Source organism: Osmia lignaria, chromosome 2 (genome assembly GCF_051020975.1).
Source record: "Osmia lignaria lignaria isolate PbOS001 chromosome 2, iyOsmLign1, whole genome shotgun sequence".
Taxonomy (NCBI): Eukaryota; Metazoa; Arthropoda; class Insecta; order Hymenoptera; family Megachilidae; genus Osmia; species Osmia lignaria.
Genome location: NC_135033.1, coordinates 7,686,357 through 7,710,522, shown reverse-complemented (window position 1 = coordinate 7,710,522; position 24,166 = coordinate 7,686,357). Strand labels below are relative to the sequence as shown.

The window sequence follows — 24,166 nt, the reverse complement described above, 5'->3', positions numbered from 1 at the left end:
GACAAATTACCTCGCCGACTAGGACGCATCGTTGAATCGAGGGGTTTCTAAGGGGTGTCGAGCTTATTCGCGCGTAAAAGTTTCGCGAAATTCGCCAGGCCAATTGCGATCGCGTCGTTCGTGCTCGTCAGGTCAATTTGTTTCGTTTCCCCCTTGATCCAATTTCTCTTCGCCTTCTTTGTTACCGATAGAAATAGCAATGGATGTTGTGTACAGGAACGAAAGATTTTATTTCTAGCAACGATTGTTTTGCCTTTACTAGAAGAATGGTTTTATACATAACTGGCAGACCGCGTAGTTTTTTCTTTATCTTCTAAATTCAAGTTCGTCTAGGAACAAATACGTCTTTTATCTGTGGAGTGATTCTACCGAATAATTCATAAAGGAAGTACCCGTATGTTAGATATCGGAGTTATTTTATCAGCCGGGCAAAACAACTTATACCGTATGAATCAGAAATGATTTTGCGGCTAAATGCCGTATGGTCCAGACGGAACTTGACAGTCCAATTTGTCCGGCAGAATAATGCAACTCGGATCGACGCGACGCGACGACGCGGCTTGGCCAAGTCTTTCGCAGCTGTACTTACCGAGCCACTATAGAAATACCGTCCCTCGAAAAATCCCCGCGTAATCACCTGGGGGATGGGGTCGGGGTCGAGAGGGGAATAGAAGGTTCCTGGGCTAGCTCTCGCCGAAAAGCGCTTTAATTCCCCGGCCGCTTAATTCCATGCGTACGAATGCCACACGTGAATATGCATGACCCGCACCCGTAACCGTGCCGGGAACAGACGGGGTGAAGGGGTGAAAAAGGGAGAGAACCGACGAGTCAGAGCGCGGCTCGACCTGTCGCGACGCCGATTTATTTTGTTTTGCAACTTTTTCGCTCGAACCCCGCGAACCTATTAAAATGCCGTCCGGCACGACCGCGCCCGTCTGCTCGCTATCTGTTCGTTTTCTTTCTTTCTTTTTTTTTTCCACCTGCCCTCTGTCTCTCTTTCCCTTCTCCTCCACCTCCTCCTCTTCCTTCTCGTTCCTCGTTTCGTTTCCGTGAAAAACTTTTCCTCTCGTTCCTCCGGAGGCCCTCGAGCGACCATGTTAAAGGACACTTGCCTCCTTTAATCAAGGGGAACGAGTGAAGGGAAGATATCGCGTCGCGAATGGCGGCTGTAAACGCGTCTTATCGCTTCGTGGATCGGCCGTTTCTTTATTGATGGCTCATTCGAAAGCTGTTGAGAGAAAGTTCGAGCCGATGATTGGGCTGTTGTTGGCGTTGAGTGGATAGCGGATTTGGCTGATGGTTTCTTTCGGCTGGGCGGCCTTTCAGACCCCCTGGATGTTCGGGGTTCGAATCGTTTCCTGTTTTCGAGTCTACTCGCGCTACTTGTTCCCGATAATTAACCCTCCACGCGCTTCTGTAATTTTCAGTTAATATACAACGAATTTCTGTTGTAAAATTCCGACCTTTCTTTCTTACCATTCGTTTAGTACTCACGAATGTTCTGCAAAAACTCCAATAAACAGGCATTTAAAACTGTCATAAAGATTGCTTTAATGAGACCTCAGAGGTGTTGGGTCAGGCCAGAGTATAGTTATTCGAAACACTTATACTCGGTCTAACAGAAAAATGCTCGTAACCAAAGAAATACGATGAAACATCTAATATTTTTATCGGACCCATTTTCATTGTTTATAAGCGTTGAACTCGTTCTTAATGGCATTCGTCGTCCATCAAAGCATACTCCTATACCCATAAATGGCCTCGCAGAGTTCGTTGGCCGGTTTGTTGAAAAAGTTGATCGCATTATCGACGCACTTCCGGAGGAGTCGGTCGTTCGTCGCGGAAAATGATTTCGCCTATATGGCAGCGGGCCCTCTCCGTGGTCCGTGCGGTTCACGGTGAAAATTTTAAAGGAGAAATACGGGGAACAATTAGCAGCTTCCTGGTGTCGCGTGAGTTACATTTTATCGTCCGGAAACAAGAACTGTTTAGCCATGTTTTGCGGACTTTACGATTCCTCTTATCCTACTATGGAAAATTCTGCGCTAAGGAAACCTTTCCGATTGCGCGCGTTTGCATCGAAAGTTTTTCGACTTTCCGTGGAATAAAAGAATGTAGACACGATTTCAAGTGAAACGTGTGGCTGAAAACCCGGATAGCACAGTATAGCCGTGCAAAGACCTATCTGACCTGGATGTCGCGTTTACTTTGCCACTATTTTCCCATTACACACTCGGCCCATCTAGATCCACGTAGAAGCAGGTTTGTCGTAAGCACACGAACACGTCTGGGATGATCCTGGTGTGGACACGTCGCGTTTGTACACAAAACGTTGGAAGACACGGCACGGTGTCGTGCACCGTTGGCGTAGTGCAAAGTCTAGGCTTTTCCGCTCGGTAAATAAAACACGCGGTGACGCCACCGCCATCACACCTCCGCCTTATACCATCTTCTTCCTCCTCTTATTCTTTCTCCGTCTCTTCGCGTTTCTTTCACACCTCGTGCAGACGCTGCCAGCGGGGGAGAGTGAAAAAAAAAGAAAAGGAAAAGAAAAATTGCCGTGGGCAAGATTGTCACGCGGTTGCGTAAAACGCGGCTACCGGTAAAAGAAACGGGCGACGACGGCGAGTAATCTCGCGCGAAGATGTTGCTACCGCGCGTCGAGTGACGTTATGAGGCCGGCGACACCCGTTGTGGGAGGTGATGGATATTAATAGGTGGTAAGCAGGATTTCATTCATGGCGGTTGCGTCTTTTACCGCGTCCCCTTTTTTGTTTACCATCTTCTGACTGAGGAATCTTATGTTTCCTTTTTTCTCCCTTTTTCCATCGCTGGTAGTAAGGTTGCTTTCTTCGCGTCTTATCAAACACCCTAAACATGTTTCCCTTGTTTGCTGATATCAAATCAGTTTTATCGGGACGAAGTTTGTTGGAGAAAGATAATTTTATAAATAATTAACAATCACGGTTAAAATTAAGATACTGTATAATTCAAGGTAGCATCTAAAACTGATTTTTCGACTCATGCAATTGTAATTGATGTCGGTTGTCGACTCGGCTGCATGCTCATCACGTATTTACTTTATCCAGTATCAGAACTGGAAAAATTGATCAAATTATTTTCGAAAGATTTATTGTTTCCATTTCTGAATCTGGAGATCGTTTGTGGTTAAAGCAACGGCGGCTTCGTTTTTCCATGATTTTTGCGGAGTACCCTCTCGGCGCGTTGTCAACGTTTCCACGGTGAATACCTCGGGGCGACAAGATGAGCGATTCCCGAGAATTACCAGAGAGCCGACAGATCGCGAATAAAAGGTGGATAGGGGTTGGGCGAGGGTGAACGGGTGGCATGGAAATTTACGCAAATGCATCTGTAAATAAGAGAAATGAGGCGCGATGTTAAATTCCTGTTCCATAAGCGGAGCAAGGAAACGGTGATTCATTCTGTACTGTCGGCCACGAGAAAAATGTCTGGAAGAAAGCCACCGTTTCTACGTAATTTGTAGAAAGAGAAAGAGTACACCCGCCGTCTCGTGACCTCGCGTTCACTGTAAAAAAAAAAAAAAAAATAATAAAATGAAAGAGAGAGAAGTTACTTGGTCGGGTGAGATTGGGTCGCGGGACCGGGATGAACCGCGTTAGACGCCAGTTGTCAGTTGTCAGTGAAATTACGAGCAGCTTTGGCGGCGAACAACCGGCTAGACGTCCTTGCAAATTATGATGATTAGCGCGTACGAGCCTTTATGACTCCTTGTCGCGACCACGAATAACGAGTTTCCTGGACTGAAGTGGAAATAAAGGAAAGTAGCGAAATTTTTCGTTATAAGTTTCGTAAAACGCAGCAGGAAAATCGTTCCCTGTTACAATTTCCCGAGAGGATTTTTGCGTAACACATGGTAGAAAATCGACTGGCTTCACTTGGATGGCTGCGATTACGAATTCTGGCTAGGGTCTGGTCTGGATGGCGTAGCAATCAAATTATCGTAGCAGAGGGCTCGTTTCAGACAACGGTTTTAAATGGGGTTGCACCAGGCCACGAAGGGAGCGATCAAACTACAGGAAACAAGCCCTTCTCCGATGAAACAGGAAGCACGAACACTATCGAATTTTGTATAAACTTGTTAAGGTGCCAGTGAACTAAATGCGTCTTGTCTGCTCCGATTGGGAAACAAACCCAGACCCGGTATTATTTCCTTTCCTTCAACATCACTGAAAATTGCTGCTACCTCTTGAATTATTCATTCGAAACATTTAGAAACAGCTGTTCGAATATTAAAGAGGTAGTCATCTATTGCTACCTAAATCGCTTGTTGTCTATCGCCGAATTACGTATTCGATGCTTTAATGACGGTAATTTAATTGCCTTCAGTTCGATCGTTGAATGAAAATTTTTCAATTTATCACTGAAATCAATTACTTTTCTCTCTCTCTCTCTCTCTCGACATTCATCGTTAAAAAGACGTTCGATAGCAAAGTTCGCCGGCATTCGGTTGAATGCAACGAGGCCACTTAGCCCGGCGGTGATTAGATGGAAACGACGCCAGACGACGCGGCGTCTCGCGACTCATTCGGAATTCGCTTAATTGAATGATTCACCGGTCTAACTGTTCTTTCAATTAACGCTCGCGTGCGCTAGCCAGGACGTCATCTGCATGTGCCGCGCACCTGCACGAAGACGTTTCACGGTCGAACAGGGACGCGTGTGGAAGGTATTCGAGTCAGAGAGGATCACGAGGACGGGGGATGAAACACGTTCCCTCGGCTGGTTCGATGCCAGTTATTCTAGATGCACAGGTGCCCGTCCTTGCGAGTGTCCACGTTAATGTAGACCTCGGTGTTGTCGTCGACACAATGACTTTTACCGGAGAAACAGGACCTCAGTGTACTTTTTAATGGACTTTGCATATGAACGAGCACGGGTCTCGGCCACGTGGACACCAGGTGAGCGAACCTTACGGACTACGTTTCCACGCTGATTAAGATCCTCGTCACGATCGACGCGTGATTGGCAAGTGCAGCGCGTGTCGACGAGCTTCGTACCGCGTTAAATACCAGTAAGCGTTTCGACTTTTGGATTCGCGCGTCGCTACGAAAAATACGCTGTACTGGAATTTTTCGTCTCTCCTATACGTACGCGTATTCTCGTGCACGTATAGCCAAAACAGGCGCGCGGAAAGGTTCGCGAATGAACAAACAGTTCAATTAACCCGCGACGAACGTTTCGCGAGAGGCGAGAATGGCGGGTGCAGGGCGATACCGCGTACCGCGGAGGCTGGCGCACGTGTAACGATGTAATTGCTCGGCGACGGTGCATCAAACATTCCAGTTCGCCAGACGAAAGATAAAAAAGATAAGCTGGTACGAGGCTAAAGCAGAAAACGGTTTCTGGGAGTTGGTAGACAGTCTGGTCTGTCTGGTGTGGACGGTGGGTAACTGGAAACCGCAGGGATACCGCGTCAGGGGACGTCGGTGGATGATCGGGAGGGATGGTGGCGTTACGACTACGTCTGTTGCCCTTGCTTCCGCAATCACCCTTCTTTCGCCCCCCTTACTTTTTTTTTCCTACCCTCCCGGACAGCTCGCGCGAATGAAAGGGCGCACGAGCGAATGAAAAGACAGGGAGGAGCGGAACACAGGGTCGCGACTACAGAACGATGCAATTATTTCGTAACGGTGATCTTATTATAAAAGCGGATCTCGCGTGCGAAAGGACCGGTCGATGAGCCAGGACCGGAAACGGCTGAATTTTGTTTCCGATCGATTTAGCCGTACGACGGGGCGCAGCTGTACGTGACTCAACGCCGCGCGCCGGTGAGAAATCTTGATTTCTTATTGTTCGACGCCGAGTGGATACATCCGTACGTCGGTCCTTTTACCAGCCGTTTGTTTTCTGTGTGCGTGCACGTACGTGTCTATGTTTGTTTGACAGCCACTCGGGGAAATAAATCTGTCGATTGAAGCGGCGAGATGGGGTTGTAATTTACGGTTCTTCCGCACCCTCCTTTTTTTTTCTCTATCACCCCGAATATACGCGACGATCAAACGAGTGCCATTCACTGTACGTTTGCTCGAAAGAAGCCATCTATTTAAATGATTTTGTCTGTGATTAAGAGATTCTTCTTTTTGTTTCTTTCTGTCTCCCTGTGTTTCTCACCCTAGGGAAAGGACAAATATTTGGGACCCCAACTAAATAAAATATTGCATTTAACAATAACTGCGCGGATAATAATTTCCCGGATTTCTGTTCGATAAAACGAGTTAGATTCCAATCGGCGAGAGTAATCGAACGAAGGCAGCGGGGAGGAAATAAAATTGTAATCAGAATGTGGCGGGTCACCCTTGGAGATTGCTTAAAATCAAAGGGTCGTCTAAAGGGATGGCTGAGTCCGTGATAGGGGCGGCGGAAACTTAATTCATCCCGTTCGCGCAAGAAAATCGAGCAGACGAACGGTCAAATTTTCTATAACGTCTCGTAATTTTCACGCTCGAGTTGGTCATTCCTAATACGTTTCACTTCGATTACGTTTAAAAGGTTTTCGATTTCAGCAAATATTTTAGTATCAGCAAAATAGGTAAAAAATGATTTTCTTTCGAATTTTTATAAAAAAAGAATAATAAAAGCGGTGGTCGGTGCATCGGTGAAAACGCAAGCACCCATTTGTCAAAGCCAGTGGTATCGATAGATCGAAATGGACGCCTGCAATATTTCTCCCCTTCGCTTTTCTTCGATGTGCTCGCCATAGATAAGTATCACGATGGTGGCCATCCTTCTGTTAGACGCGTTTTCAGTCGGTCTCATTGCCGTGTACCGGAACAGCCAGCGAATTCGTGACAACGAGAGAAAAATAACCGACCCGAACAATACATCGCACGATTTATAAACGATGACGAATGTTGCTTGTTACCGATAGATATCTATTGCTCGTTACCGTTTCTTCGGTACGTGCTATTGTCTGATGGGGTGGAGGCGATCGCTTGTCAAGTAACCAGGTCACTGCAATTTCGATTTTCCTCCTAAAACGGGTATGCAATTCCATTGAAAATTAATAAATTCAAAGCTATAATAAATACCGATATCTCGTGGCAACGCAAGAAACCGCGAGTTTACTAAAATGAATCCTCGAAGGAAGACCCGTTCGGTGTGTTTTGCTGTCAACAACGAAACATTAAATAATCCCGATGAAATTTCATACTCGTACGTAGTCGCTAATTACTACTCCCGTCGCGCAAAAACGATTTCTCTCATTACACACTCGGAACAATTAATTACGCGAACGGGTACGGAGCCAGGTTCACGGGCGAGGATGGAAATTCGTACTCTCGCTCGTTTTCCCTGTTCTCGTGTTGTTTTTTTCTATTTTTTTTTTTTTTTTTTTTTTTTTTCTTTTACCTCTCATCCCTCCGCGTATTTGTCAGCCAACGAACACCGGGAAACGAATGCGGAACAATATTTCTCGGGAACGGCGCGTCGGCTGCCGATAAATACAGAGTTCGCGCGTACAGCGAGGAGCACCCTACCGGTTTTGCGGTATCTCGAACGGCTTAATGGCACTGTTAACTGCCGTATTATTTAACGGGGATTTATGCATCGCAGTCGGCCGATTAAAACGCTACGGCAGCCGGCCCCGGGGCGCGGGGCGGGGTTCGTCGGTACGATATAGGAAGACGTGGACACCGCAGGGGATGGAGTGTATCCTTAATTCCTCGTGAAAGCTCGCGCCGATGCAATGGAACGACTGTTCCGACGATGCTCTCTGCCAGGATTCGCTTGGAACCAAGAGAAAATTTACGAATATTGCTGCTGTTATTCTAGGATTATTTTCATTCCAAAATCCTATGAAGGCTGTTAATGATTTCTCAAAATTATCATTATTCAAAGCTTATACTATATATTAAAAAATTGATAGATTCAACAAGTCTGTAAACATTACAGTTATCAGGATCGGACGAGTGCACGAGTGATATTGTTTACACAATCGTGTGTCGTTCCTTATCAAAATTGATTGACGCGAATTGATAAAGTCAATGTACATTGCATGTTTAACATCAAATTAAAGCTTATCGTGCTTTTGTAAATACACAACCCCCCAATCTCGGTAATTGTATTTTCAACACAGATGTTCGTACGAAATGACAAGGTTAAAGCTTCCGTAGAAATGCAATTAAAGGACAATAAAGGTTTGAGGATTTTTATCGAGGAAATTCGTGATCGTTGAATCACAGATAGCGTGAATCAGAAAATTCCACGTTCCACTGGCGATGGAGCTCGTCAAACATCTCGCACGTCGGAATCGTGGAATTCTGTCGGGAATAGGTAAGAAGAAGGTCGGGATGGCTGTTACCGCTTGAAAAGGAACAATTCGGAGGTCTCGAGGTGAAATCGGTTCGTCGTGCGCAAAGAGTTTCGCATCGGGTGCGGGAGGGTCGTCTGGTGCGTCATCCGCGTCACGATCGGTGCCAATGGGATCTCGGATACGGCGACGATGCTATTGAGGATTTGCATCTCTTAGGTGGAGGAAGCTCGCGTTCGTGAGCCAGCGGTGAGGAGAACGATGGGAAATCCGGTCGGGAGTCGTATAGGTATGTTCGCGGATGGCCGAGTGCGACTAGGAGCGTGACAGTATAGGTGGAACGATCTGGCAGCAGCCAGATGGAGAGAGAACATTAACGGAGGTAGAACGGCAGATAGAAGGAGAGGGAGGAAGGAGAGAAACGGAGCATGGTCGATGTGTCTAGCCTAGCCCGGTTGGCTGGCTGGCAGGCTGGTTGGCTGGCTGGCTGGCTGGTTCGGGTGGCTGGATGAACCAGGGACCGTCTAGGTTGCGTCTGCCCCGCACAAACTCAGTATTATCTATACGTCTAGACACCCCTGCGCCACCGAGAGAAGACCATAGTGGTCTGGCGCTCCGCTTGTAATTTACAGCGTACCCCGCCGTGTCTCTACATCTACGATCCCGCAAATTTCTCTCCCCAACCGTGTCCCTCCCTCTTCTTCCTACGTCTTTCCTTTCACCTGCCCTCTTTCGACGTCTCTCCCCGCCCTTTGACCTTTGTTCTTGTCCGTGCATGCGTGCACTGAAACAGTTGGTGGCAACCGTTGCCGTTTTAGACGATCCAGGTAATCGTCGCCTTGTTCATCGATAACAGGTGTCTTCCAGAGGATTCGATCGATCGAGGTACAGGTAGATGCGGTACGCTCGGAAGGTACGCGGGAAAGTGCTTACCGAACACGCGAATCAACGCGGGAATTCCTCGACACCGGTGCGATGGTTCGATGTTGATGAAGCTCGCGTGCACGACGTGCCACTTCAGATATCACCGGGCGCACGAGCGATCGAGGGGATCTCGCGGCCGAGCCGCGCGAAAAGGGAAGCAGCCGTCGATTGGTATACAGGGTGTACACACGGGGTACGCGTGAAGAGAGTGTGAATATTGGTATCGCGATAACGAACGGGGAAGCCTCGCGTGTCCAAAAGCACCAGGCGAACGCGCGCGCATCTATCTCTATACATCGGTGATCTCCCGGTAATTAACGTCAGCTGTTAGTACCAGGGAGCTCCAGTCAATTGAATCTCATCGTTCTTTCTTACCGTTGTCCCTCGCGATGTCTATCGGAGCGAACGTGTTAGACGCACCTAAATTCACGTACACGTTACACCCTGTTTCATCCCCTTCTGCGATCCGAGACTCGACTGTATTTCCCGCTGTATCGCCGCTTTGATTATTTCCTGGAGGCTTAAGTCGCTACATCTACGCCCTCCTGGCTACGAGTTACAACTCGCGGCGAAGATTAAACGCTTCTTGGTTTATGGCCTCGTAGCCGGTCCTTGGGCTCGGTTTACCCCGGCTCAACGAGATTTCCCGAGGTAATTCGCTGGCCACCTTTTATGCAGCTGTTACTGAAAATCGATAGTCCAGCGATCGTGGCTCGGTACTTCGCCTGGAAAATACCATCCTCCCTTACACCCGGATCGTTTTTCCAGGGACGTATTAGCTTTTTGCTTGCCCTCTTCGAAAATGGAGGGTAAGATCGACTATAGCAACGCGTCAAGTATCGAACAAACCGTCTCACGGGCTTCAGGGATAGTTCTTCTATCGTACGAATTGTTCGCAAGTGACCGGGTAACGATCATGGATGACGCTCAGTCTAAGGCGGAGGGTAAAAAGATCGAGAAGATTAGCGGTAAACGTGGAGAACACGCAAAGAATCCGGTGACTTTTGATAGTATTTGGTAGGTGAAGTTGAAGAGGAACAATGAATTCATTCAACGAGTGAACTGTTAATTAATTTCAGCAAGGAAGTTATGTTACGTGAGAAAATATTTCGACGCGATTGGTCTAAAAAGTACAAGCACCTGACCGGTGAATTTTTTAAGAAGGTACAAGGGATATCCCGTTGGAGGTGGAGAAATGCAAGGTGCAGTATCAACTGCGCGCACCACACGAATTTTAATGTGTCCCGGTGTCACTGACTGTAGGTGCTAGCCGAAGAATGCAGAAAGGAGGGACTTCCGGCGGACACTTTCGAACCCAAACCGCCGGAAGATGCGATTATGCGTTCACCGATACCTCTGAAACCGTCGCCGTTTATTCCCAGAACGACATCCGGCATGGTGGGCCTTCGATCATCTCGTCCAGAATACAATCTCGAGTTCACGGGTCGTTGGTACATTTCACCAAAATGGACGATAGAACCACCAATGGAAACTGATGAATTTCGCGTTACCCAACAACGATTCATCTTTCTCGGTTAAGTAATATCATTCACAGAATAGAACTATTGGATATATATATTTTTTATACACAGGACATCGTACATTGTAACAAATGTATTGAAAAATAAATCATCGTTGTTTTTGTGTAATTACAAACAATACCGTGGAAATACATGATAAAAATCACTCTGGAGTATACATATATACGCCATAGTGATAACTTTGTACAGAATACTCAATCCCATTTGAAAACTGGGATATCATTATGTTTCTTCTCTGATTATTTACATTCCAAACCATTTCTGTTTGAGAGTCGGTGGTAACTTTTCCGTCAAAGATATTGGATTCACTTCGACCGCTACTAATTCTTCGTCGTTTAACCAGTCCAAATATACGAGATGCTATAAACAGCGTTGATAAAATTTAATGTTTTGCATTTAAACAACGAGATAAGTAAATGGAATTACCTTGTATTTTTTAAGAACTTGGAAGGCTTGCTGCGAGTACGAGCCTATGATGGAATTACCATCCTCCGTGATTTCGCCGTTTTCACGTTTTGGCATTTTAGCGTACTTTTCGGAAAATTCGTTTAATTTATCGATCACATACACCGTCGAGTCGTCGTGCATTATTATGATATTTTCGTTGCGGGGGTCGAAAATGATATTCGTGATAGGGAAAGGTCGTGCCAGCCATTGTTTCGGAAGTCGGCTTTGTAAACTGTTGGAAAATTTCGTGAATTGCAGTTGCAAAATGTTATACTCGACGATCTGAAATGAAAAACATCCAACGATTATACGTCAACAATAATTGCCGATAAAACGTTAAGTTTTATCGTTTTTAATTTTGCACATCACATCATGATTCGAAGAGAGTTATAGCAACCATTTACTGCAACTTCCATGGAGGTAGGAAATGCTGGGTCATAGACAGATTATACGTTTTTTATAGCCGTTGTAATTACTGCTAACTCATCGTTTTACGACAGCATATTGTTTGGAATGAAGCTAGCTTTAATATCATTTATAATATTTCTTTTTCTCTTACCTTGTGATCTGAATATACAATAACTAAGTTTAAAGTATTTTTCTGGATAGCCATAGCTGTTGGTGGACAGCTGTATTTAGGTAATAACCATGCCATAGGTGCATCGATATCTGCACTTTCGCTGATATTATATACAGCGATGCTACCTTCTCGATCGGCACAAACAAAATATTTACTGTCAGGAGAAATACATACAAGTCCAACATTTACAATAGATTCTTTATTCGTATGAAAACAACCAAGATGCCTTAAATGTTTCTTCTCCACTTTGTATAACGTCACCGAGTTTTTCTTCCCATTGTTATTGATAGTTATGAATAACTTTCCGTTTGGGCTGAATAACATTTTCTGTATTCTGTTTACCGTTATATCGGTATCATTCTTTGATAACTGTGCATCTCCTTCGACCACATCGAAATTAAAAACTCTGACATGACTGTCAGTTGAATAGACAATTGTTTTAGAATCCTTGTTGATAGCGCAGGAAATAATGGTTTCGTCCCTTTTAGTTTTTAATTGCAATAATTTGATAGGCTCTTCCTCTAACTGGTGAAACATGCCGGGACGTATCGATTCGGGAGGTAATTTAGTCGACGATCCAAGTCTCCATAATTCAAGAAAATTTGTGTATCGCAATAGGATACATCTTGACTTCCTACAAACAGTAGCGCATGGAGGTTGAAGTAACGGCGGGTACTTAATAAGAGTTTTAGGTGGATAACTGGACTGTGCTAGATATCCATCTACACCAGCTGAATATAACTTTCCATCTGCTTCTACTAAAGCTCTAACATCGTGAGCATGTAATCTCCTTTCAATTCCTTTTACCCATTGTGGTCTACCAGTAGATTTCATAACTATTTTACTAAAACTTCTTACTACAGGATCAACACCAGCACAATATACAGTGTTCATATCGTGTGATAAAGTAACAGCTAATATATCAGCTGTATGACTTTCATGGGATTCAATCAAGGTGCCCATATGAGGGTCCCAAAATGATAAAACTCCCCTTGAATCTCCAGAAATTATAATATTGTCATCTGTAACTTCTAAACACCAAATAATCGTTTCTTTTTTGGCTTCTTTTCTAGCAGTTGTCATCTTATGAACAGCATGACCTGATATAGCATTCCAAACTCTAATTGTGTCAACAGATCCTGTATAAATCATTTCTCCAGTGTTATCCCATTTAATACAAAGAATTCTTCCTTTCTGTTTATCAAAGATTCTTTCATATATCAATGCTTCAGGAGTAACGGTAAATGTATTGATATATCCATCCTCAGTACCAACTGCTAAACATGTTTTCTTACGGTTAACATCCATACACCAAGCTGCACCCCCGGTAACTGTAACTTCATTTTTAATTGATAATGTTGTTAAATTGTACTCTGCTATTATGCCATGCAAACCGGTTGAAAACAATCTCGGACCAATCCAGAGGATGCTTTCTACTGAATTTGCAGCATGACCAGCTATTGTACATTCCACAAAAGGTGCATTTCCGACGCTCCATACCTCAATCGAATTGTCATTTCTGCAACAAGTTATCGTAAAGGTTTTTATAACGGATACCTTTAATTAAATACAATAGTAAACTAAAAAACTAACCTTGCAAGTGCTAACTTTTTTGTTTTAGATTCATAAGATAAACAAGTAACAGAACGAGGTTCAAGGTTATAAAATCTAATGTTATGTATTTTACAAGTAGACATGATTTATTTCAATTTCTAAAAGTCATTTACAGCAATATTGGAAATTTAATTATATATATTACAAACACACTAGAAAACATAACCACAAATTATCACGCACGTGGACGCTGAACTAGTCTTTTTATATTTTCATGTTGGTACTTGTATAGTGTGGCAACATTGCTGCACCATACTACACCTCGCGGCCTATTCTTGCAAAAGAGTAGAAATCTCTAATCGACATCCAAATTAACATATTCTAGAGCTCATGGCCTTTTATATTAGCATATTTGTGTTAAATGTAAGGAAGCGAAAAAAATACATTATTTAGTTTTTTCTTCTGTATTTATTATTTGAACATTTATTTTAGTATTAAAATTTTGAACTACACGATTTTATGTTTCCACCAATGACAGTTAGGTGGCATCGAATTGACCAATCAGACTCGTCGTTCTCGGCGATGTACGCAGGTCTGACTTATTACGTCACTTTCTTCTGCAATTTTGTCGCGAGTGCACACGTTTATAATAAAAAGTGATTAAATCGTATTAAAATATTATATTAAACTGTGTAATAAGTATTAGAAGTACGAAGAACCGAAGGCAAAGTTGAAGAGAAGTTAAGATTCATGTTTTTTAACATCAATTAAGGTGAGATCTTTTTGCTCTTGCTGAATTACTTTCCCTTTAAGTTTATATCAATAATTTCTTGAATATTATTACATTTTTTCATATTTCTAATACATTTTTCCCTTAATTTGGTATTTCTATTAGATTAGGGACATTGTCCTATTTTTATTGTTTTAAATACTTTATTTTGTTATAATTCTGAACCTTCGATAGGTTTAAGTTACCACGTGTTACAACAAATAGAAAGGGCTAAATATTATAGGGAATTAGGGAAGATTTAGTTTTAGTACTCTACAATGGAGGAAAAAAGATGTAAATATGGGTGAAGGTTTATAAGTACGTGCAGAAAAGATGGGGGGGTGCAAAATAACACTCAAATAATTTGCAAATCAATTCAACGTATATTAAATATCATAACATTGTTTGGTACAGCGTGCACGGGATACGCGTGCACGTGAAAAAAAAAGCATCCTGTGATACTGAATGTTCAAGGAACGGCGAAACGGTTATAGTTTATTTTTATTTCGAATTCCATAAATTACGGTCTGGTAAAGAACCTCGGTTTCATCGAAATTTTTATTCCAAAAGAAAGTTATTGTACAATACAGAGATTATCCTGATCTATCTGCGAGTCTGTGATACACGCGTGTGTAGGTACATATGTAAAAAAAGAGAGAGATTATGTCGGTGGAAAAGGATGGACGAGTACGCAGAATACAACGAGAGACATGAATGAGAAAGCTTAACAAAACTCAGCAGATTTGCTGGGATTTGACCAAAAAAACAAGAAACAGATTCTACCCTGTTCTCGGTGAAACTCATTTAACAACTACCGAAGCGGTAATAACTACCGCACTGTATTGGTTATTGCCTTCTCAATGCATTTCCACGTCGTTTTATGTTCTCGTACAAAAATACGCTGCTCAAGGTATTCCTTGAACGTCGAAGAATCAAATATGCGACGCGCACGTATACAGGGTGATCCAATAATCATGGTGTGACCTTTAGCTCTTTAAATTACACTTCTATGTAGTATAGCAGTTATCAAATACAATTTGAAAATTATTACAGTAATTTTACGGGCTACAGTAATGGACAGGGATTCCTCCTTTGAGTTTTCCCAAAATAGAAAATAAACTGTAGAAAGCTCCCACCTCTTACCTGTAGATTTTAGACAAAGGAGACCTACCTTGCACCCAATTATACCTGATCAATATAACCCAAATATAACTTAACCATAATTGAATAGACGAATCGGGTCCATCGAAAACAAAGACTCGTACAGAAATAATTTCTTTCTCTAATTTTCATTTAATCTCCCAAGAGAAATTGTAACATGATTAGTAGAACGCCCTGTATAGTATCCTCTATTAACGATGATTTAAACACCAGTCTCAAATCCTACAATTTTTCACGAGACGAAAGAATCAAGGCACTAAATTTTCCGCGTGTTCGAAGCAACAGCGATGATGATGGCATTGTCAGGCTCGAAAATGGTATGTACAGTAATACTGTAACCCTCTGTAAAAGCATAATACCATCATCGGTACATTCACGTAGTTTAGAAAATGTAAATGCTTAGTCCGTCGTTCACGATTTGACGGATCACGCTAGTTCAGATCTAGCCGATGATTAATTAAATTCTACGCTTAAATTTCGCACGCTAATCGACATGTTCATTATAATACGTGAAACGAGTCGTTACCAATCTTATTATAGCTTTGTACTATTTCCTCTGAAAAATCTACACGAATACATAATAAGCGTTTTATTATCGAAAAATAAGATCACTTTTCGTCTCTTTTGTCTGAATAAAAAAAAATCAATTACAATTCGACGACGGTAGAAAAATTCACAAATTTCAATCGCTGCCTCGACACACCGTCCGATAATATTTTTGTAAAAAGAAAAAAAAGTAGAATTCATCCCTGCTTGGGTATCGAGTAAAAAAGTTCAATCAGCGTCATTAATATCGCATGCTGACGCACGACGCATTCGGTGTTTCGCTAAACTTTCTACAGACTAGCAAACATGCACATCTCGACATTATCACACCTACGTGCCATTACTGCTTCTTACTCTTAATTAATAACCATCTTTTGTACGTCTTCTTTTTATCGTTTGTGCAACATGCACTAGGAACAGATCGGCAGTTTCCATCAGAATTACGTAGTCGATCCGAATATCCTCTTCATCGGTGAATTTATTATCCAATAATTTATTATACCAATAATATTTTTTATACATTGATTGCTATAGTGATGACTTGTGACAACATTTTTTACCAGTGGAAAATTTTATAAAATTGAATATCTCTAATAGTCAAAGTCTGTCAAATAACAAATTTGAAACTTAAAAAATTGGATGATGGTGTGTTGAATAATTATTATGCTTTATCATTATAGCAATCAACTTGTTAATCCCTTTTACCCGACACTTTTCACGACCGACAGAAATTTTGTTCCATAAAAATTATTACAGATTCCAAAATAGTCATTTGTTGCAGGTATAATAGTGTACAAAAATATTTGTGTGTCTGGTAGGAAGGGTTAAGTATCTTCCGATTAACGTCAATTTTCTAACGATTACATTGATTTCTATCAGAATAGTTTCAAGTAGATCGATCAACGATCAGCCGACGGAACCTCTTATCTTACAGATCGTTCTCTTGTCGCGGTAATTTGAACGAACGAATGCACGTTAATGCCAAAAACGCGAATGACGCTCCCTGTTTGCGGGTAAAAATAACGACGCTTAAGTATAATTTATGTATCTATACCCGTACGTAATAATGTACGTTAGCTACTAAACAGAAAAATAAAAGAAACAAGAAAGAAAACCGTCCCGCAGTTGTGTGAAGTCGATGGAAAAGCTTCGTCGTGCGCACGGTCAGCGCACCGCGAATAAATTAAAAAAGGGATAAAAGGGCGTCCTTATCCACGTCCTTGATACTCGTGTCAGCGTTTCGCAGATCTCAGATCCCGCGGATCGAAGGATCCACACATTCGTGGATCCGGGTACTGCGAGCCACGTTGTGCCATTTTTGATTGCTCGGTTAATCGCTAGAACGTATGGCGATGTACGGTAAAAGTCATTAATATCGCACGATTTATTACGTTATGGAATTACTAGTCAGCTAAGTGATTTATCGTGTTTAGCACGTCGGAAGTCATGGAAGTTATTTTATAAAAATTGTACGGTAACAAGGTCTTGCTTTTAGTAGTCCAAGAATATTTTGTGATATTTCAGTTTGTTAATATTATCTAAACCAGTATCGAATGCCAAATTAAATAAACAAATTTCAAATTTGTAATTTACACTGAACTTCTAAAAACAATATTTCTTCATACTTTTCAAAATAGCACAAATATTTTAAGAAAACAAAACAGTATCCCATTCTATACAACACCGGAAACGTAATCGTCCAAATATAATCGGCGCTACTTTGAAGGTTGTTACTGAAATCTACAAAATACTCTGATAAATGAAAGGTGAAACACCTGTCCGAGGGGAAAAGCGCGACATTAACGATCCTTATCGTACACCTGGCGTACGGCTTTATACGACGCAACATCAGCAACGACGACTCTGACATAAATCGGCAAAGATCGATCAAGTTTTCTACAACTTCAAGCCGTATTTCTATGCTATAACACGTATGTCAGTTAGACCAGTCAGACGAGAAGAACAAAGCTATGATGCTAAGTCTACGTCGTCGCGTAATGGCAGAAGGAGTTCCTATGCTGAACCATCAACATCCTGTTTTTCTCATTTTGCGACGATCAAATAGGCGTTACAGTACGCCATAAAAATCTAATTATTATTGTCATCATGATTAGACGGAGAAATGAAACATGCAATGATAATATCCAAAGTGTATATATACAGTCTTCCATGATATTGTCGTGATCGTCGAGCGATAAGCAACGGCTTAACGCAAGAACTCCTCCTATTCCTGATGTTTTAGATGATTGACATAATAAGAATGAACGAATCAAGATGAAGGCTACGAAGCCTCAACTACGCGACGTCCTCGTCGTCGTTACAGCCGTCGTACTACCGATGTGCAAACAGAAGGAGCGAGACGAAGCTAGAAGTTCGGAGCTCGCGTGGCCGCGTAACCTGTGCTCCTTGATGCTCCCAGGGGAAGTAGCATCACCCTCCTAGTCATCGTCGTCCGGATGGTCCGACGAGCTCGCTCAACGAGAGACGTGTCGTAGAACACGTCGGCATCAGTGGTACACGCTGAGCGATTATTCCGTCGCACCGCAGCTCCTTCGAACCCGGCGCTTCATATGTGCTCCTCGAGGATCTCTTGGATGCTGACATAAGTGCCGGTCAGGAAGCCCAGTATGCCGAACGAAATGATCGCCAGATTCTTCCAAAGCTTCCAATAATAGGAGCCAAGTCCCTCTTCCTGATCCCACACGGTGACTAGCTCGATCACGGACGGAAACATGAGACCCAAGGTGGAAAGGCAAACCGCGCCCACGAGAGATATGAACGGGCCCAGGTTCGGAATCGCGATCGCCACGCCGACCGTGAATACCACAAAAACGATGCGGATCGCGTACTCGGCAATCAACTTCCTCGAACCGAAGTACTGTTTGGCGTTCTTCCAGATGATCTCCATTGGCACGTAGAACTGCAGACCGTAGGTAAGGAAAATCGCTATCGCGATCATGAGCTTCGCTGATTGAGCCAGCACCTCGCTTTGCGTTGGGTTCAGCGTGATCGAAGCCTTCGTGTCCTCACCGTAACGCCAGTAGCCGAAGAAGCCGACGGTGCTGTACAACAGCACTACGAAGAACATACCTGTGTTCAATACACCTGGGCAACCGGTGAAGTGCGTTGGGGTTTTCATGTTGTTCTCCAAAGGCATCACCTGAGGATAATCAAAGTGTCATTAGGAAATTACATTTCCTAGAGTTCCTATTATCATATTATCAGTATTGTGTCTGAAAATCCTAGGTCCCGAGCTACGCTTAATAAATTCAAAATCATACTTACAACGCCGATGCCTTCAAGAGCAAAGATTGCTGTGCCGAAGAACAAAGGTAATTGAGACCAGCTCGAGAAATTCGGCACGTTGTCCATACTGGGCAGGTCGCTGAAAATGTAGTAGAAAGTGATCCCCATGCCAGTGGCGATCAGTACGTTCGCGATCATCGAGAACGGCGCCAGGTATTTCAGGTTCCTCACGAGCGAGAATATAATTAACAAGGGCAACAACGCTGCCATGTACAACCGAACATCTCGATCGGACTCCGTATAATAGTCGACCACCTCTTTCACGTTGGTCGAGATGAAAACGATGTACACACAGCAACAACCGATTAGGTCGATCACGAGAAACGAATTGATCGTCGCTCTGGAAAAGCATAATAGGTAGTTATAAAATACAAAATATGGGAAAAATATAAAAGAAAAATAATCTTTTGAAAGAACATACTTTGCAAGGCGAGCGTATTTCTGAACAGGCTCGGGACCAACCAGAAAGGCTGCTTCGGCGACATCAGCGAAGCCCAAGCTGGGTGTCTGGGTCCGCCTGCAGAGGTCATGGGCGCACTTCACCAATATGTGAACGCAGTAAGTGCAAACAGCCCCGATGAAGAATGTCGCGAACAGACCAAAAAGCAAACCGGCATTCCGGAAAGCCATTGGCATCGCGAGAATACCAGTTCCCAGACTGCCCTTCAATAGATGTATAAGGGTATCCATGTCCGAGGTTGGATGGGCCAGCTTCCTATGCTCGAAGGGATTGTAAAGGGCTGCCTCCTCGTCGTTCGGTCGTTCCACGAGCGGCAATGTCGAGCCGTTCGTGACGGTAATTGGTACATCATTTTTCTCGCATTTGTATCTGCAAAACCAGCGTCGTTAGTGTTCTTGTCCCGTTAACGTTCGGCGGTCATGTCAGAAGGGACAATTAAAATTCTGAGGGACGCGCGTGCGTGATTCACGTGAGTGGAAGTGTTTAGCGTGGGATCTAATGGGTACGGCACGGTGGTACAAACACGACCCGTACGACGTGTTTTTTTATCGCGATCGACACACCGATTTTTGTGTACGCTAAGGCTCGACACTACCGAACGGTCATGGCGGGGAAAAAGAGAGTGACGTGTGTGACGCTACCTTTACTCGCAACGCGTGCACGCCACGCAGGAGGATGACGGACATTGGGAAACAGAGAGGATCGAAGTGTCGTACACACATTTTCATTTTTCTTTTCTTTTTTTTTTTTTAAATAATCTTTAAAAGCTTCCAAAACGGCGTAGTCGGATATTTTCATTTGTTATGTCAGCTTGCATTTTATTTGTTGACTCATATCTGACTCATACTTGGATAATTAGGTTTTGTGGAAACTTCTCGCTCTTTTTATTCTTATATTTAGAGTGTTAGCGAACAATGGAACTAATGTATAATAGTGGCACTTAACATGCACTTGACATCATCTCTTAAGTCCTTGCAACAGTTATATTATGCATCACTTTAAAAAAGATAATAAACTTGAATATAATGGGCCGTATGTTGACAATTAAAATAGCTTTGTTTAAATAATATATTGACAGGAAAACAAAAGAACCGTCAGTAGAATTTGATGCATCAGTTCTTAGAATAATTGTTAAAATTTTTTAATGACCGACATAGAAATCGTTTGTATGCAAATTTTCCTTTTGACTGTTACTATTATAAATTTATTCGCAGACACTCGATGTCATGAAATACGAAAATACACGTTAATATTCACCTGTTACTTAAGAGCTGTTGATATTTTTGACGCGAATTTAACGGAAGCGTTGAAATTTCACAATGAGAACACGGAATACTAGTAATTCCGTTCGTATGTGAAGCCAATGATATTTATATCTGTCGTCTATAAATGAGATTCATTTGTTAACACCTTGCCTATCACTTGAATAAGACTTTCGCTTTATTACTTTCAACACGTCGATGATTGATGCGATGCATTTGATTCTAATTTAAAATTCAACTTTATCAAGTATGAGCAATATTTCCAAAATATTTCATTGAAAATCGCCAACAGATTGCGAAATAGAAATGGATCCGACTACACCGTGGAACATGTGCTTATGAATTAAAGATCGCATTGAATGAGCTTGATGTACGATAAGAACATGATTTCACAGCGAGATCTGCGCGTTCCTAAACAGGCGAAAGCTGGATACGCATTAACTAGAGGTATACGGGTACTCGAGATTTCGAGATCGACTCGAACTTCGGGAACCCGCACATCCCTAGCATTAACCCTTTGTGCAATATTAAAATTTTATTATCAGTATACTATAAAATGACTTTTTTATTATTGCCACAAACTATAATATCGCGAAAGGAAATAAAAATTGTTAGGGTTCAAAGGGTTAATTCTAGAGCAGAGGAAATGGAGCTAGCAGTGAGATCTCGCGGCTGAAATGGTTTTTAGCTGTACGTGCTCTCGTGTGGTATCGACTAACTGCTCTTTATTTCACGCTATGCGTTTCTATGTGGCTGCAAGCGTGATCCATTGCGGTCAACTTCATTTTTAAACACACCAGCAAGTAATCTCCTTTCTCGAAAGCCATAAGAAACTGAAGCACTCGTTTTCTTTTATTTGAAATTCAGTTTAATTATAGTTTGACGGTTGCATCTCTTAAACAATTATACGTAGAATATTTCTTTACGAATTAATAGAGAATATCGTTCCGAGAAAATACGTAGACTGCACTTTTATTAAATGAAAAAGGGCATTACTGTCTGGCTTCTGCGCTAAATCATTCGACCCGCGCATTCCAAGGAACGTGGAACGCAATTCGATCAATTAAACTTCTTAAGAGGAAAAAAAATGAGTACATCGATGGATTTAATTGGTCAATGAGAACAATTTCATCGTTCGATTAATTCGTTCGAGCAATTTCTACCAGCAAACGCTTCTTCGATTTCCTCCCTGTCGCCCAAACTTTCCGTCCGTTTATAGAAGTTCATCGAGGGAACAATCGAGGAAATCGATAAAATTTCGATTAATCATTCACTGACGTGGCGTTTTCTTTCTTTTATTTTCGGGTCGTTGATTCTACGATTCGACGATTACGGATATATTCGCGACGATTTCCGTTTCGCGTGCATAAATAATGCTCGTTGCTTCATTTCGTTTCTCGTTCATGGAAAAAAGTGCATACCAGATATTTTGGCAAGGGATCCGGTCTGACTTTTGTCTGACCGAGCAAAGTTTCATTCTAGAATTAGCACTTCCGACAACGATTTCTGGCAAAATTCTCCACAAACTTCCCTGAACTGTTCATAATTTTGACAGCTGGTCCAGTTGTCTCGACAAGGTGTTAGTTAAAAATTACAATGCATAAAAATGTTCAAAGGAACTTTGAACATCTAAAGATGGCATAATATATGAGTCTGAATATTTGGAATTTCAGGAAATTTGCAGATTCAGTAAATACGTGCCAAAGAATTTAATTTACAACGTCGGTAAATTTCTAGTTAAACGGTGAATTCTGACGTTTATAATCCCGCTCGTAAAGTGAAGATTTTTATTAATTTTTTTCTTGTGGATCACGTGAATAGTGGTAACAATAGCAATGAGCAATACTGCAATGCTTTCGCAAGAATCATTTCAAATTCATCTAGATACTTCAGATAAATTTCAGAAAATTGATAGCCGGGTTCTAATACCATGCACTTTTCTCTATTTGAAACGAGAACAATTTGAAGAACAAGCCTTTTGTAGCATTCACGGCAATACTCGGAAGCGGACGGAGAAACTTTTCGAAAAAAAGATGGACAATCGGTCGTTCGAAGGTTTCGTATCGTTTTCAAAATTCGTATCGACGTCTGTTCACTCGATCAGGTTGTGTATATGTATAATATGTAGCGACTACGAGGCACGGTATAAGTGTAATAGAATTGTAAAATAGGTAGGTGTGTAGGCATATAGGTACCCATTCAGGTGCGGTAGTTTCTCTCCTTTAGTCGTGCGAAGCTTTCTTAATAGTCGAGAAAGCTTCGAAATATAGTAGTAGTAGCAGTAGTAGTAGTAGTACTAGTAGGTAGTAGTAGTAATAGTAGTAGGTCTGTGTGTGTCACGTTACACGTGACAAGAGTTCACGCGTCGCGATCAGGCTTAGAGAGTCAGCTGCAACCACCGCACTGCATCACCGCGACGTCCAGCGCCACGACGCAGTACGACGACTAACAAGCCTTCTTTGCTTTCCGACATTTTGCACTTCTCGCCAAGCATCTATCAATTTTTTTTTTTTCCGTTTCGTTTTATATATTTTTTTTCGTTTAAACGTACGTTTATTCAATATGCCAATTGTGTTTCTCAAACTCATATTTTTATTATTTTTTTTTTTTTGTTTTTAAATAATTTCGAGAGCGAGGTCACACGACGTCCAAAAAATCCTCGTCTCTCTTTTTCGTTTTCTTTCGTTTCATTTATATATTCTCTTTTAGACCGTCCGTCCGATGTTTGCGTCGCGGTTCGTCCGGTCGCTCGGTCGCGAGGCTTCAATTTTAAATATTTCTTTTTATTATTATTATTTTTTTTTTTAATCCCGTTGTTCGTTGAGCGACGTCGCTATAGCAAATGTACAATGTAACCGTTTCAAACCGTTATTGAACCCGCGATCGTCCATCAAATAGACCGTGCCGTTTTCTTTCTAAAACGGTACCGTGTTCTTTATATTTTGATGTTTTTTTTCGTTTTGTTTCATACTTTTTTGTTTATTACACATATAATTGTTTTTTGTCACTTTCACACGTTACTCGCAGAGCACTTTTCATAGAGCCCGAATCTACGCCCGCAGTGTTTATACGCAAGTCTGGAATCATATAAATGCACATATTATATAGTAAAGACAGATTTCATCTTTATATAATCCTTCATAGGAACAAATAGTTTCTCGCTTGCACACCGCATCGCCTCGATTTACGGATCATCCTTAGTCAATGACGAAGAAAACCGCCGCGAGGATTCTCTCCTTTCTGCACCTCCTCCCTCGATTCGAGATCGATCGAACTGTGTAATTATCCGATTTCTCGATCGAATGCTAATTTATTGTTGCGCAAAA

At 42.3% G+C, this 24,166-nt stretch overlaps 4 protein-coding genes across 13 annotated transcripts in view; 2 read left to right on the top strand and 2 right to left on the bottom strand.

Moving 5' to 3' along the window:
* The first annotated feature begins 10,130 nt into the window (after nucleotides 1-10,130).
* Nucleotides 10,131-10,875, top strand: LOC117607117 (uncharacterized). Its single transcript, XM_034330403.2, has 3 exons — nucleotides 10,131-10,231; nucleotides 10,294-10,378; nucleotides 10,478-10,875. The coding sequence occupies exons 1-3, from the start codon at nucleotides 10,131-10,133 to the stop codon at nucleotides 10,751-10,753; spliced, it is 462 nt and encodes a 153-aa protein (XP_034186294.2). The 3' UTR covers nucleotides 10,754-10,875.
* l(3)72Dn (UTP4 small subunit processome component l(3)72Dn) lies at nucleotides 10,780-13,606 on the bottom strand. Its single transcript, XM_034330388.2, has 4 exons — nucleotides 13,376-13,606; nucleotides 11,762-13,301; nucleotides 11,182-11,484; nucleotides 10,780-11,115 (listed from the first exon to the last, which is right to left on the bottom strand). Exons 1-4 carry the CDS (start codon nucleotides 13,477-13,479, stop codon nucleotides 10,999-11,001), a joined length of 2,064 nt encoding a protein of 687 aa, XP_034186279.2. The 5' UTR covers nucleotides 13,480-13,606; the 3' UTR covers nucleotides 10,780-10,998.
* Nucleotides 13,607-13,989: 383 nt separating this feature from the next.
* The window catches only part of fidipidine (coiled-coil domain-containing protein 93), a 45,088-nt gene continuing 34,911 nt past the window's right edge, over nucleotides 13,990-24,166 (top strand). The window contains exon 1 of the mRNA XM_076692360.1: nucleotides 13,990-14,108. The gene's annotated coding sequence lies outside the window, so the exon portion shown is untranslated. The remainder of the gene's footprint in view (nucleotides 14,109-24,166) is intronic.
* LOC117607113 (proton-coupled amino acid transporter-like protein pathetic) overlaps nucleotides 14,756-24,166 on the bottom strand; it is a 29,216-nt gene continuing 19,805 nt past the window's right edge. For 9 of the 10 annotated variants that reach the window (XM_034330396.2, XM_076692386.1, XM_076692387.1 and 6 more), the window contains 3 exons: nucleotides 19,540-19,947; nucleotides 19,098-19,458; nucleotides 14,756-18,972 (listed from right to left, as the gene is read on the bottom strand). In XM_034330396.2, the coding sequence (XP_034186287.1) occupies nucleotides 18,379-18,972; nucleotides 19,098-19,458; nucleotides 19,540-19,947 (1,363 nt within the window). In that variant the 3' untranslated portion in view covers nucleotides 14,756-18,378. Of the gene's footprint in view, nucleotides 18,973-19,097; nucleotides 19,459-19,539; nucleotides 19,948-23,035; nucleotides 23,918-24,166 lie in introns of those variants that run through there. The other variant, XM_034330397.2, reaches the window with a different exon arrangement.

What these genes read in the sequence shown, in the direction of transcription:
- LOC117607117 (XM_034330403.2), top strand. Translation starts at nt 10,131, where the DNA reads ATGGATGACGCTCAGTCTAAGGCGGAGGGTAAAAAGATCGAGAAGATT. An exon ending in GTGACTTTTGATAGTATTTG is followed by an intron (nt 10,232 to 10,293) that starts GTAGGTGAAGTT and finishes AATTAATTTCAG; the next exon opens with CAAGGAAGTTATGTTACGTG. An exon ending in CCGGTGAATTTTTTAAGAAG is followed by an intron (nt 10,379 to 10,477) that starts GTACAAGGGATA and finishes CACTGACTGTAG; the next exon opens with GTGCTAGCCGAAGAATGCAG.